Source organism: Sminthopsis crassicaudata, chromosome 1 (genome assembly GCF_048593235.1).
Source record: "Sminthopsis crassicaudata isolate SCR6 chromosome 1, ASM4859323v1, whole genome shotgun sequence".
In the NCBI taxonomy this organism is placed as follows: Eukaryota; Metazoa; Chordata; class Mammalia; order Dasyuromorphia; family Dasyuridae; genus Sminthopsis; species Sminthopsis crassicaudata.
In genome coordinates this window covers 608423815-608438525 of record NC_133617.1, presented here as the reverse complement: position 1 = coordinate 608438525, position 14711 = coordinate 608423815, and the positions used below count along the sequence as shown (strand labels likewise).

The 14711-nt window shown below is 35.2% G+C and overlaps 1 protein-coding gene across 1 annotated transcript in view; it reads left to right on the top strand.

Annotated features, from left to right (window-relative positions):
* The first annotated feature begins 2613 nt into the window (after nt 1-2613).
* The window catches only part of NDUFS4 (NADH:ubiquinone oxidoreductase subunit S4), a 124896-nt gene continuing 112798 nt past the window's right edge, over nt 2614-14711 (top strand). The window contains exons 1-2 of the mRNA XM_074282536.1: nt 2614-2740; nt 11745-11753. Coding sequence (XP_074138637.1) covers nt 2655-2740; nt 11745-11753 — 95 coding nt within the window. The 5' untranslated portion in view covers nt 2614-2654. The remainder of the gene's footprint in view (nt 2741-11744; nt 11754-14711) is intronic.

Below are 14711 nucleotides of genomic sequence, written 5' to 3'. Positions count from 1 at the left end.
ACATGTAAGTTTTTTTTTTTTTTTTTTTTTTTTTTTTTAGCACTATGGGATCTCTCTGAGGCTTGATTTGAACTCCTCAAAGGCACTTACTTATATCAGTCTTTATCTCCCTACTAGCCATCTTTGTTTTATTTTGTATTTTTTAATCCAAAGATCTTTTTTTTTTTTTAAAGAGAAAATAAAAACAAAAATTTCAGAACTCAGCAGGTCTAACTTCTCTCGTTATTTATAATTTTACTTTTTTCTCCCTTCCTTTTTACTTTTCTTTTCCCTAACAAATTTAAATATACTTTGTCAGCTTTCATTTTCTCTATCTTCCACTCATTTTGAGCTCTAGCTTTCTTATTATTTATTTATTTCTATTTATAGGAATAATACATCAGAAATGAGGACATTCCTATTCTTAAATCTGAATTTAATTTCATCTGAGTGTCTACTTGGTGCTATTTCCTAAACTATTAAAATTCACTTTTGTCTAAATTTCAAAAACATAATGGCCACTGATGAAATGTACTAAAAATCCACAGCATGGGCATATTCCATGAAAAGCATATTTTTTTTCTTATAGATTAACCATTACGTAATAATAATAAAAACAAAAAGAAAAATGGTAAAACATATTTTTCAGGCACTTATTCTATCCTAGAAAAGGAAACATCAATATGGATACTTGTTGGAGGGGAAAGAGGAGAGAATGAATGAAACCTTAACATTATGAATGGGACTGATTGGATGAAGTTTTCTCAGTTTATGAGACTACTTCATAAAACTAGGCCTAATTCACATGATCTCTATACCCAGAGTAGGAAGATGAGGTCTTGGGCCTTGGGTTTCAGGAAGTCACATGATATCTGGGTCAAGATCTCTAACTGGGTGTTCTTCCTTCTGGTCAGATCGAGCCATGGGGGGAACTAGAATGCCTCCTTGATATGCTGGGCTCTCCCTGCAGGGACTAAATAAATGCTTTCTCTTTGTACCTGAAGATGTCTGTGATTAATTTGGAAAAGGGGGTCTAGCACCTGTCCAAACAGTTATCTGCTTTTTTTTCCCCCCAGTCTCTGATTTTAGTCTACTATTTCCTATTATCTCCTGAAGTCATTTAATTCTGTTTATTTCACTCTAATTTTCAGAGAATCCACATTGACTTATAATATTTCTTATTTTTATTTAGTATCTTCTGTTTAGTTGTATCCTTGATTTCAGTTCCTGGTTTGGAACTTTGTTGCAAGGACAAACTCTGACCCCTCTTTCATTCTTGATTGGAGTTTTCAGGTGCTATTTGGTCCTGATTTTGATTTCTTGGGTTCTTGCTTCACAAGTTTCCACCTCCACAGACATGTCTGTGCTATAAGTCATAGCAGGTTTCAAATCCTCTAATTAATTATCCCAGGTCAGTTTTCAGGCGCTCAGGCCTGGAACAGCTTCTCCAGAGTGCTTCCAGGTTTCATAGTTATCATTGTCTTCATTGTCTATCATTGATCTTCTTGCCTTTTACCAAACTAAAAACATATCTTGTACACATCTTAGTATTTAGTGTGCACCTTATGCCCTTTCGGGATTTAACTCTTGCTTTCTTAGGACACAAACCAATCTAATTGGTAGACTTCACATCTTATCAATATTTATGTTTTGATGATTAACTGCTCATTGGTCAGAATTTTTTTTAAAACATTTCCTCATTCATAAGAATACAGAGCTAGAGTGGGAAGAGATCATAGTGACCATTTACAGTCTAACCCCTTTATTTTGACAAATGTGGAAAATGAGGAGGTATTGTGGTGTCCTACCAAAGGTCCATAGCAGGATCATGTCAATTCTTGGCTACTGATTGTATGTATATTATTACCCTAGGAATTTTCTTCACTTTTCCCCTTCATTGATTTAAATGACTCTACCTTCTTTGTTCTTATCTAAATCATACACTTTGACTTTCTTTTGGATTTCCTTATGCATCTTTTAGTCAATTAGCTTTTTCCTCTTCATATGTACATTTTTCTTTAGAAGGACAACATAGTGCTAACATTTATGTTTTTCTGGTTTGTTGTATTTATTTAATGCTATCTTTTATTCTCTTTCTATTCACATTTTGCATCTTAAGTTAAACTTTTATAAATAGATGACACAGGAAAGTATCACACTAGCCTTCACTTTTAATGTAATTTTATGACAAAAATAGGAGGGGGAGGGAAAGACCTTCTGGCCCTGATATAAGAATATAATTTCGATTTAACTTCATTAGCCACAAAAAACAGTACAAAAAGGAAAGGGCCACTGTGTTTCTTGTGGCGTTACAATTTAGGGAGGATCAGAGGCTAGGTTCTGAGTGTCTGAAAGAATTATTGCAACAAGTTGCAACTGTTTCAAGTGTCAAGTTTTGTGGGTTTGCTTGTGTTGATATTTTTTTTCTTTAAGTTTTAAACAGCCAGTCCAAACAACATTGATGTTCTTCTCTAGATTACAAATTTAACTGGCACTGCCATTCTTTTTTCCTCCTGTTATTCTCCTTTATGCAATCCCTATACATTTCCCTTTCCCTCCTCCATCCATTAGAACTAATCTCTTTTTGATTTTGCGTTCGCCTTTGTCCGCGAACGGAGGAAGTAAGTCCCTCGCAGCGAGCCGTCCAAGCCGGCCGGTTGTTAGCCTGCTGCAACATGGCGGCGGTCTCAATGTCAGCGACTCTCAGGCAGGTCCTGGGGGCGAGAAGAGCAGCGGCCGCGGTCTCCCGGCTTCCCACCAGGTAAACCAACCCCTTTCTTGGCTCATCCTCTCCTGTGGGGCTGACTCCCTTCGTCGGTCTCTTCCTGACGCTAGGGTTTTCCTGTTTACTAAGGTCAAAGGGAGGCCGGGCCTGGTCCTCGGAGTCGCCCCGCCACTGACCCCGCACCCCCAGTGGGCGGCTCGGCTCGAGCTGCGTCCTCGGCGGCCCCATGGTTCCCCGGGCCAGTAGAGCGAGAGGAAGGACGGCCCCGAAAAGCCGCCCCCGGACACCCGGAGGATAGCCAGGCAGGGAGGAGCTCGGGGGTCGTCCCCGGAGAAACGACTGGGTCTGCTGCTGTTCCCCCGGGGTGGGATCGGCTGGGGACTAAGGCTTTGTAGAGGAGTGAAGGCAGGGGCAAGGGTGGGGAGCGGGGAAGGCGCTCCCTCGAGCGCCCCGAAACTTCCTTTCTCCCGTTTGGAAGGCTTCCAAAGTGCAGCCTCTGCTCCCCGGTGTTTTGCTCCCGGCTCGCGTGCTGGCAACAGGAGACAACTTTTGCTGGAGATGTTGGACTTAAAGGTTTTGAGGATTAGCAGGAGTCCTAGGCCTCTATGGAAATTCTAATAACGACCTTGCCCCTGCAAGTTATTGGGGTGTTTCTCTCCCACGCACTCCAGCACTATCAAGTTGTTTGCATCTTATCTCTCCGCGATCGGCGTTATTCTAGACTTCCTCTGGGATGAAGGTGAAATGCATGGTGGCTTGTGAATAGTATTTTTGCTTCTCTCCTTTTTATCCTTCGGATATTTCCAGTGCAATTGTTCAGACCTTTTACAGGGTGTCTCAGAGGTCGTGGTGCAGTTTGAACAGCTGATAAACATTTACATAAGTATTAGGTCCTAAAGCTCCACGTTTTTGCAATTATTGTCTCATTGGAGACGCTCAGTAATGAGCAAGTAACTTGCAGATGAGGAAATTGAGGCTGGCAGTCTTTAAGTTAATTAATTAACTTGGCCCAGGTCACACAAGGTAGTGAGTGCTAGAGATGGGATTTGAACTCGGCTCGGTCCAGTACTACGTATCACCACCTAGTTACTAAGTCTAAAATCAGGGGTTCTTAACTTTTTGTGTGTCATAGACCACTTTGTCCGATGAAGCCTGTGGACTCTTCTGAGTAATGTTTTTAAATGCATAAAATATCTTGGATTACAAAAGAAACTAACTCTATGGAAATAATTATCAAATTATCAATTATATTGTAATACAGCTCATATATACATCTTTACATATGAACATATATATATATAGACAATAGGGAAAACAACATTTGTGTGTGTAAATATAAATAACATACCCATAGAATATGGGATCAATGTAACTGTTATACACACATATATATACACATAAAGACATGCTGTATGTATTATAGGTATATACATAACACATCTATGTATTGTACATATACATATGCACACATATATAATCATGGCTGCATGGACTTGAGATTAATGACCACTGAGTGAAGAGGCGTGTTCAAGTTTGGTGAAAATGGCAAAAACTTAAAAAGAACTCAGGGCCTCCTGCAAATGAATACAATGTAAACTATGGTACCTAAATGTAAAGGAAACGTAGAGTACTCCAAGCTAGAGTTAACTAGCAAAGGCTTTATATAGAAGAGATACATTTTGAAAGGATGGAATTTATTAAGGTCAAAGGGAGGCTGGGCCAGGTCCTAGGAGCTTCCCCTCCTCCTCCCACTGACCCCACACCTCCTGTGGGCAGCCCATTTCAAGCTGCGCCCTAGGAGAGAAAACAGACGTGACATTCAGTAATAGAAGTATGACTGGGAGTAATAAAATGAGTTCTAAAATGAGAGAATATCCATTTATGTTTGCATTAGACACAGACATGAAAAAGTGGTCTTGCATCTCAAGGTCTCCTAATGTTAGAACTAGGACTAGAACAGGTTTCCAACTCAATGATTTTTCCTTCAGGTTGATAGAACAAAGGATTTAGAACTGGAAGGGATTTCAGAGATCATCCAGTTCAACTCTTTTTACAGATTAGGAAACTGAAGCGCAAAGATATTAAGCAAACTCAGTCTTTTTTATGGAGGCAGGTCTTAAGACATTATAGTCAGGTGTTCTTTGCATTAGGCTATGCTATCCCATAAGAGCTAGTAACATACATTCTTTTTTTTTTTTTAATGATTATTCTTTTTTTTTTTAATTATAGCTTTTTATTTACAAAACATGCATGGACAATTTTTCAACATTGACTCTTGCAAAACCTTCTGTTCCAACTTTTCCCCTCCTTCCCCTCCCCCCTTCCCTAGACAGCAGGTAGTCCAATACACGTTAAATATGTTAAAGTATATGAGTAACATACATTCTTAAATTGAAATTAGAATGGGAGAGAATTTTTTCTACTCTCCCAGTCACACTGCATGGCTAATCAGTAATTAACTATATGTTAATTATTAGACACAATTTGTATTCCTTGCTTCATTCCAATACTTCATTATTAAAACCTGGAAGACCTTGGATGAAATTTCATCTTTGTCACATACTGTATGACCTTCGGAAAGTCACTTGATTTCTCAATGTCCTAGGAATGTGTTAGACTGTAAGTTGCAGGAAGGTTCAGACCTGCAGAAAATTTCCTCCTTTCAGATTTATTTTTTCAGTGAGAGCAGAGGTCCATTCCTTAGCTTTGTCCTTTTATTATTTGGCATGTTGTGGTAACTAAAAGCTAAGAGCATCTTGGGTTTGAGGAGCTTTGGCAGTTAATACTCAAAATGAAAATTTGTTTGCAAACTAAATATAAGAAATATAAAAATAAAAGCAGACAAGTACTACCTACATATTTTTTTCCTCCCCTGAGGCTGGAGTTAATTGACTTGCCTAGGGTCACACAGCTAGGAAATGTTAAGTGTCTGAGATCAGATTTGAACTCGGGTCCTCCTGAATTCAAGGCTGGTGCTCTATCCACTTTGCCACCTAGCTGCCCCCTACCTACATATTTAATAAATAGTAGAAAGACTCTTTTGAAACTGTCTTAAAATTCAGTAGGTAAATAGTAAAATGTAATATAATTTATCATTTACTTGCTCATTTAAATTATATAATAACTGTTAAAAGCTCAAAGTCTACTAATATTTAAATCATTTAAAGATAATAAAAGAGTAAAACATAGGTAAGGAGAATGAAGACAATAGGGAAAATAAAGGGGATATAGGATGACCATAAATTTTCCACTCAGTTAAGGATGTACATTCTAGGGCAGTGGTCCTCAAACTTTTTAAATAGGGGAACAATTCACTGTCCCTTAGACTGTTGGAGGGCCAGCCTATAGTAAAAACAAAAGCTCACACTCTGTCTCCCCTCTCAGCCCATTTGCCAAAACCCAATAGGCCGCATAAACGTCCTCAGTTTGAGAACCCCTGTTCTAGAATAATAACTGGAGGGGGCTGGAGGAAAAAAAATAGCTATTATGCATACTCACATACTCAAACAGTTAAGCAGACTGAATACTATATCTTGCAGATTTATATTTTTACTTAGTAGTTCATTAGTCTTATTTATCCTTGATAACCGAATGTCCTCAAATGAAATTCATAACTATAACACTTGTTTTTTTCTTGGATTATGTGTATTAAGTTACATATTTTCTGACCATCTTGTGTTCAGTTACATATTTACTGACCAACTTGTAGAAGGTTCAGTTATTTGGATCTACTCTTTCAAATAGCAATCTACCCTCTTTCAATAGTTCAAGGGAATTGAATATGAGAATATGCAGGAACCCTCAGTGAATGAGAATTCCAGGGACTAGAGAATTCATAGGTAACTAGGCTAGCTCAAATTTGATTCATATTTAGGACTATTCAAAACAATTATGACTGCTGGCTCAGAGTTTGAGAAGGCAGTATTAATACGCACCTGTCCACACTGATTTTTATATTTAAATTGTCTAACTCATCCAAAGCTAGTTCTTAAAACTTATAAGGTATTAAAAGTAATCTCTAATAATACCATTAAAAATTGTTGTGCTTGTTAGAGGAAAGGTAAGGTAAGACCTGCATGTAATAGGCAGATTTTTATCAAGGTAAGATGGAATGTTAGTGGGTTGTGAATAGCTTTAAATTATTTTCCCCAGTATATTCAAGTAGAAAGAGGTTTGTTCTCTAAGTGGAAGGTAGTCAATATAAAAACCTGTACATACTTAGCTGAAGTGCTTGTTTTAAAAAAAGCTCACAATTATCATAACTTGTGACAGTTATTGTTCTGATATCAGAAACAATGGGGCAGCTGGATAATACAGTGAATAGAGCACCAGGTATGTACTCAGGAGGACCAGAATTCGAATTTGGCCTTCAACACTTAACTTAGCTATGTGATCTTGAACAAATCAACTCCTATTTATCTCAGTTCCTTATCTGTAAAATAAGGATGCATTGGAGAAAGAAATGATAAACTACTCCTGTATCTTTATCTTTGAACAGCAACATAAGAAAAAACAAATAATTATGATTTCATAGGACCATAAGACCATAAATTTAGAGCTGAAGGGCTCTTGAAAGTTATCTGATCCAGCCTTTTTATGTTACAGATGAAGAAAGTAAGACCCCCCCAAAGACTATGTAAAAGATCTGAAGTCACATTGGTAGTGAGTGAGAGCATTGGAACTTGATTCCATGGACTATGACTCCAGAGACTGTTTTTTTAACCTTATACCACAAAAGATGACTTGTATCAATTAATGCAAAGTGAAGTAAGGAGAATAGTAACTAGGAAACTAGTCTTTATGATAGCAGTATTGTTAATAAAAGTTGCACCAAATTCAGCTAGACTCAAAGAAATTTCAACAATTAGCATTGGTACTAGAGAACAAATGATAGAACATACCTATTTTCAGTAGAGAGGTTAGAATGTTATATACACTGTGAGCTACTGTGTTTTTGTCAGGTTTTGCATCATTTTTGTTTTCATTAAAATGTGGGATCCAATAGGAGAGCATGTCAGGAAATCACTGTATTATAAGCATAAAATACATTAATACTCAAATGGATCTATGATCTCAGGCATTTGGATTTTCTTTCAGTAGCCCATCTATGCCTAACCATGTTTGCCATAGAGAGTCCACTCATATGCTAAAGACTTTGTTCATTTTTTGGTTGATATCCCAGGGATACCAGTGGAGCTCTTGGTCTGTTCAACCTCTTTTCTTCCTAGCATATATTTCTCTGATGTTATTACTTCTGTTCTTTTGAAGTCCCTTTTTCATTTTATGTTGCAGTCTGATCCACCCTTATAAAGTGCCTCTCCATTGCTTTCCATGTGATAATCATTTTCAGTTCTTCAGAGACTGTTGTATTCTTCATCCACTTGTTCTTTTATTGTGGCTGGCCAGTCCAAACTCTTGTGAGTGACTACAGATCTCTTCCAGGAACTTTGTAATGTGCTGCAGCTTGATGCAACCAGTATAATATAATCTCAAATGAGCAGCCATCTGGAGGACTTCACCTTCCATAGACAATCTCTCTTTAATTTGAACTCTGCTCTGATTCTCTTCTATCATATGCTTACCTTTGTGAATATTCATTTGTTTCTTTTACATCTTACCTGGGGATTTTATGATGAGGATTTTCTATGATGAGGTTTTTTCTGTTTTATTTTCAGTGAATCTTGAATAACTCTAATGTAGGGGATGGATCAAAGCCTTGTTGGAAAATAGCCTTTAAAATGGTGGTATTTTACTTTTTTACATTTCACTAATCATTCATTCAAACAACAAACATTTAGTAATATCTTCTTTGTGTTGGGCATTGTGATAAGTTCTGTAGACAAGAAGAAACAGGAGAAACAGTTCCTGTTCTGCACAAGCTTACATACAAATAGAGGACACAACATGTATGTAAATAGCTTGAGTTTGTAATTATTTTTGTGTTATATAAACCCTCTCTGACATTTTAGCAAAACCTATTAAAAGACCCCAACTTTGGATAACGTTATTAAATGCATAAAATAAAAAAAAGTATTAAGTAGTTATAAAATTTATTTTTTAAGTTCTCAGATTAAGAATGTGCTTATGTTTGTTTTTTGTTGTTGTTTTGTTTTGTTTTTAAAAGACACATCCAAAACAAGTACAAGTGCTCTTTGTAGTAAACAAAGTGTTGGGATCTTGTATTCTCTGTCTTTTATTGAATTGTCTTATAGTAAAGATGTCCATTATAGGAAATCAGTTGTGAAAGCCTGACTTTTTCTTTCTTCTATCTTCATTTGAAGATGTCCTAGATGCATAGAAGGATGAATCTCATAAAATTTTTGTGCAAATCAGAGTAGGTTTATGGGAGAGTAATTTTGATGTTATTTTGATCACCTTTATTGTACAAATCTTTGCATCTATTTTCCATTTTTCTTCTGCTTATCATTCTTTCAATTTAATGTTTTAATTGCTCTGGGAATAACTTTGCTTAGTTTGATTTCTTATCAGATTTTTCTCTAGCCTGGTTTTTTTCTTTACTCTGTGGAGTGATGCATTATCATAAATGATTCTTCTTTCAAATATTTTACAAATAACTTAATATTTTAAATTGCCATTTTTTTCTTGGCAAATAAGTCAAATAATTGCTAACTAAAGTGCTTTTTAGGTGATTTTAATATCTTTGTTGTTGTAGTTAATTTATATCAGTTAAACTTCCACATAATCCTTATGTTGCCTTTGATAACATTTATTTTGTCCTTTTTTATAGATTACAGATTTAGAGCTAGAAAGAACCTTAGAAACCATTAAGTCCAATTCTCTCCTTTATTTTTAAAAATTTATTTTCAGTTAAGCATTATTTTCTCTTGCCCTCATTTTTTTTTTAAGAGAATAAAAATAAAAACCTTATAACATGTATAATCAAATCAAACAAATCCCCACATTGTCCATATCCAGAAATATATGTTTCATTCTGTATCTTGAATCCATCAGTTGTCAGGAAGGTGGATAGCCCATCATCTGTCCCTTGGAATCCTGTTTGGTCATCACACTGATCAGGGGTCTTAATTCTTTCAGAAGAATTCAGAAGAAGAATTAAGAATTCTTAATTCAGTTTGAAAACTCCAAATTAATATGTGACTTAACAGAAAAGTCTTTCATATCTAAGTTCTGAGTGGTGGTGGGTGTCATTGTATAAATTTTTTTTCTCTATTTGATTCTGCTCAATTCACTCTATGCCTGTCTTCCCATGTTTCTCCAAAATCATCCCTTTCATCTTTTCCTATTGCACAACAGTATTCCATTACATTTATATACTCTGATTTGTTCAGTCATTTCTCAGTTGACAGGCATCCTCCCTTAGTTTGCCATTCTCCCTACAGAAAACTTATGTAAATATTTTTATGCATATGCAATCTTTTCCATTTCTTTGATTTATTTTGGGAGTAGGCTTATTAGAGCTATTGGTGGTTCAAAGTATAATGGACATTTTAGTGATTCTGGATACTTTTTCAAAAAGTTGTACCAATTCATAGCCTTCACCAAGAGTACATTTATGTGTTTTTCTCTTGTGTCCTGTTAACTATTTGTGATCTTCCTTTTTTTCCCCATCTTTGTCAAAATTTTGATTGATGCAAAGTGGAAACTCAGAATTACTTTGATTTGCATTTTTTTTTTTTTAATTATTAGGGATTTGGAGAATTGATAGCTTACATGTCTGCCTTTGAAAATTGCCCATTTATATCCTTAGATGATTTATAATTTGGGAAATATCTCTTATTCTTACAATTTGGGGTTAGTTGTCTTGGAAATGCGATCTTTATCAGAAAAGTTTTCTACAAGCCTTTCCCCTAAGTTAATTGTTTCTCCCCATCCTCTCCCTAATTTTAATTGTACTAGTTTTATTTTATATAATCTTGCTCCAGATACATATTCAAGTCTTCTTTATTCCCAAGTCCTAATTGCTGCCATTATTGTCTGTGACCAATTACTTATTTAAATAGTTCAAGATTGATTTGTTTCAATGGCATAGCATATCATTTCCTCATTCTTCTAGATTTTTATTAATTTTTATCTTTTCTCTGACAAATTTGGGATATGACTGTACATAGCTGTTTCAGAGATGACTCCCACAACAATAATAACAAACATGTCTATTAAATGAAATTAACTTCGTGTGTGTGTGTGTGTGTGTGTGTGTGTATTTGATGGTATACAATGCTTGCTATATGGCCAATGCCTATTAATTCTTTTCCCAAAGAATGTATTCATTTAATAAAGGGGTAAGTAAGGCATCTGTGTAATTTACAAGCTTATAACCTCTCCCATTTTTGGACTCATATTGTACAATGTAGTTGTCACCATTATCATTGTATTGTAGAATTTGTGTTGAATGTTCTCCGGAAAAACACTTAGCACAAGTCAGAAGTCCTGATTTTTTAATCAAGTCTGATTTCTTTCTTTCTGTAATTTTGGGTCATTGTCAAATGACTTGGACCTCAGTTTCCTCCTCTTTTTTTTTTTTTTTTTTAAGCATTTATATATCTATCTCTGGACATAGCTCTTCTCAACAATGAGGTGATTCAGAGCAGTTCCCATGGTCTTGTGATGAAGAGTCATATGCACCCAGAGAGAACTGTGGGAACTGAATGTGGTTCACAACATAGCATTTTCACTCTTTTTGTTATTTGCTTGCATTTTATTTTCTCTTTTTTTTTCCTTTTTGATCTGATTTTTCTTGTGCAGCATGATCATACTGGACATTCTATACACAATGTGTATGGAAAAATTGTCCATGTTTAACATATATTGGATTATTTGCTGTTCAGAGGAGAGGGAGGGAGAAAAAAATTTGAAACACAAGTTTTGCACGGGTGAATGTTGAAAACTATCCATATTTTTTGAAAATAAGCTCTAAACATAAAATTTAAAAAATCATTTATATAGTGTTTTGCAGTAAGGTTTTGAAAAGCATTTTCTTTACAAATATGATTATATTTTATCCTCTTTACTAAAACCCTGAAAGGTAGGTGTTTTTTTTAATATATGTTTTAGAGATAAGGAAGCTGAAGTTGAGGAATAGGATTGTTATTTACTAGGGTTACAAAACTAGTAAGCGTCTGAAGCTAGATTTGAATTTGCATCTTCTAGATTCAGGTCCACTACTCTATCCACTGCACCATCTAGCTGCTTAGGGGGTTGTTCTAGATCAAAACTTCTTAAACTGTAGATGGAGATTTCATAAAGGGTCACATAACTGAAAGTGGGAATCACGAAAATTTTGGCAATAGTGAAAGGTATTAAATATTTTGCCAAGATTTAATTCTATGTGAAAATAAACAAGCACATCCATCTCAATATGCAAATTTGCTTTTGTCTTTAACAGATAGTAAAGTTATATTTACTATAAATTTCTTTATGATTTATTATCAGTAAATGTTTGATTTATACATCTGTTTCATATACTTATGTACTCAGGAATCACAGAAAAATTTCTTAGGCAAAAATGGGTTTCAAATGGAAAAAGTTTAAGAAACTGTTCTAGAGCCAGTAACATCCCTTCAGCTCCTGTGATCCTGTGTTGGGAGGTCAGATTGGAATGATCTCACATTCAGAGTACTGGCAGCCAAATTTAAGTTTATAGAAGGTCTAAAAAGTATGTGATTCTTAGCACTCCCGCACTTCCTTCATCCCCTCTCCTCCCTCCACTACTATCATTACAGAAAAAGAAAGAGAGATTGAGGACTATTTTGTATTTTATTTGTCTTCTTCATTTGCCTTACCTATTGATGCGGCATTGTAATGTGGAAGTAACTGAATTCTTGAAGTAAAAATAAGCTCTAGCTACTATAGAAAAGCTTTGAGTGTGGACTTGACAGTTCATTGACTCTGGATGTGGATAAGACTTATCACCAGTAGTTTGGCAATGGTTGATAATCCTTTGGACATGGCATGGCGAGTAAAGCTTGGAAAAATATAAAAGTGCATATGTTTTAATATATGTACTTTATAATACCTATTTTACAAAGGTTCTTTTTTTCTTTTCTTCTCCTGGGATTGTGAGAGCACATCCTGGTCCTTGGTTGTGCTCTTTTTATAAAATTGCAAGATTGATTAGGTAATATAATTTCCTAGTTTATTTCTTGTAGGAGTTATAGGGAATGCCTTATCAGTTTTTCCTAAACCACTGATGAAGCTTTGTTCTTTCTGATCTATACAATAGCAATATTCCAACTAGCATTTCTTTATCTAAATATTTGCTAATACTGGTTATATGAGTGGTTTAGAATTTTTTCAAAGAATTTTTGCTGTTACATATATTTTTAGTAATTTCATATAAGAATAATAGTTTCCTTAGAAGTAGACAGTTGCTATATTATAATATTATTAGTAAGTATTTATATAGCATTTTAAAGTCTGTATAGCACTTCACAATTAACATCTCATTTGATCTTTACAACAATCTGGAAGGTAGATGTTATTATCCCCCATTTTAAAGATGAGGAAACTGAGGCAGAAAGACATTAAGTGACTTGCTTAGGATCCTGAAGCTACTAATTGACTAAGACTGGATATCCCTTCCAGCTTCATGGTTTCCTGAGTCTTGGGTACAAGGCTTTATCCACTGGACCATTTTGCTTCCTCTTTTATTCATATTCTTTTATATTGATTTGTGCTATTGTGCATATTTTTGTGACATTTGTTAAAAATAGGTTCTATACTGACCTCTGAAAGCCTCTTCAAAAGGCCTCTCCCCCAACTCAAAGGGTGAAACCTTTTTTTCAGGAGGGAAAATTTATGGTTACTTATTGGCATATTTTTATGTATTGGACCTTCATATCACTGTTTTGGTTTTTTTTGTTTTTTGTTTTTTTTTTTTACTTGGGAAAGTGTTTTCTCTGAGGAAAAGCAGGCATTTTCTTGGTGATCACTGTGGAGAAATCAAGCCATGTTACTACTCTCTCTAGAGACTCTTGTTCTTCCTTTGGAAGGGCTCCGGTTTAATATAGCACAGCTGTTGAACTCTGCCCTTTTCTGTTTTAAAAGGAAAGTATTTTATCCTTAAAAATGGAAATGCTTTTTTAGGGAGGTGGTCTTTGGCTAGATGAAGACCTTTCAGTATGAAAGTTTCATTCTTCTCTAGAGTCCTTTTGTTTCATAGCTTTCTTAGAATTATTTCAGACATTGGGAACTGGGTTTAAAGGGGAATATCTAAATGACTTTATGAAGCAGATTTTGTTTTGTCACATCTTTACCAGAGATAGAAGAAGATGGTTTATTTCTCTATTGTTTTATACACTTCAAAATCCTCCCCTCCACATTTAGTTTCTCCATATACAAGTAAATGGACCTTGAATAGGCCTCACTAGACAAAAGACCCTGTTCTAGATGACTGTTCAACAAACCATATGCTTCTCCTAAAAATGTCAGTCTGTCTTGATGAGCTTTAAAGTGAATACAGATGTTTCAATCTTGATGAGGGCTACTATTTTTTGTGTAGAAAGCAGTGCTATATTTTTTTTTTTTAATACACTTATAGACCAGTGTTAACAGATGCTTCTTTTATGTAAGATTCTCTCAGTATGATAAAAGTTTAGACCATTGCTATTTGGTCATTTGAATTTGAGAATTTCAATTTTGGAGTCTTCATCTAATTGAATTTGAGAGACTTAAACTGGTCAAAGCATTGGTGTTAAATTTGAAGTATTTTTATCTCAAAGTACTTTTTGATATTATTTTTTGACCAGTGACTATTTGTATAGACTAACTGTAAGAGGTATATTTTGAATAATCACTGGGAGTTTGTTAAATGTGAATAGAAGTTGTATATTTTAGGTCTGAGATGTGTACTTAGAAAAAAATACTTGATTTTAGGTTCTTTTAGTTTTGAGACTGAAATAAATTACACATTTTGCTCTTACAGATCTTAGTAAATTTTTTATGTGATAAGTCTGGACTGTGGAGGGCTTAATGGGTGTTATTCAGGTTCATGTTTATGGTCCCTACTGTGAATTGGACTTGGAAGTTA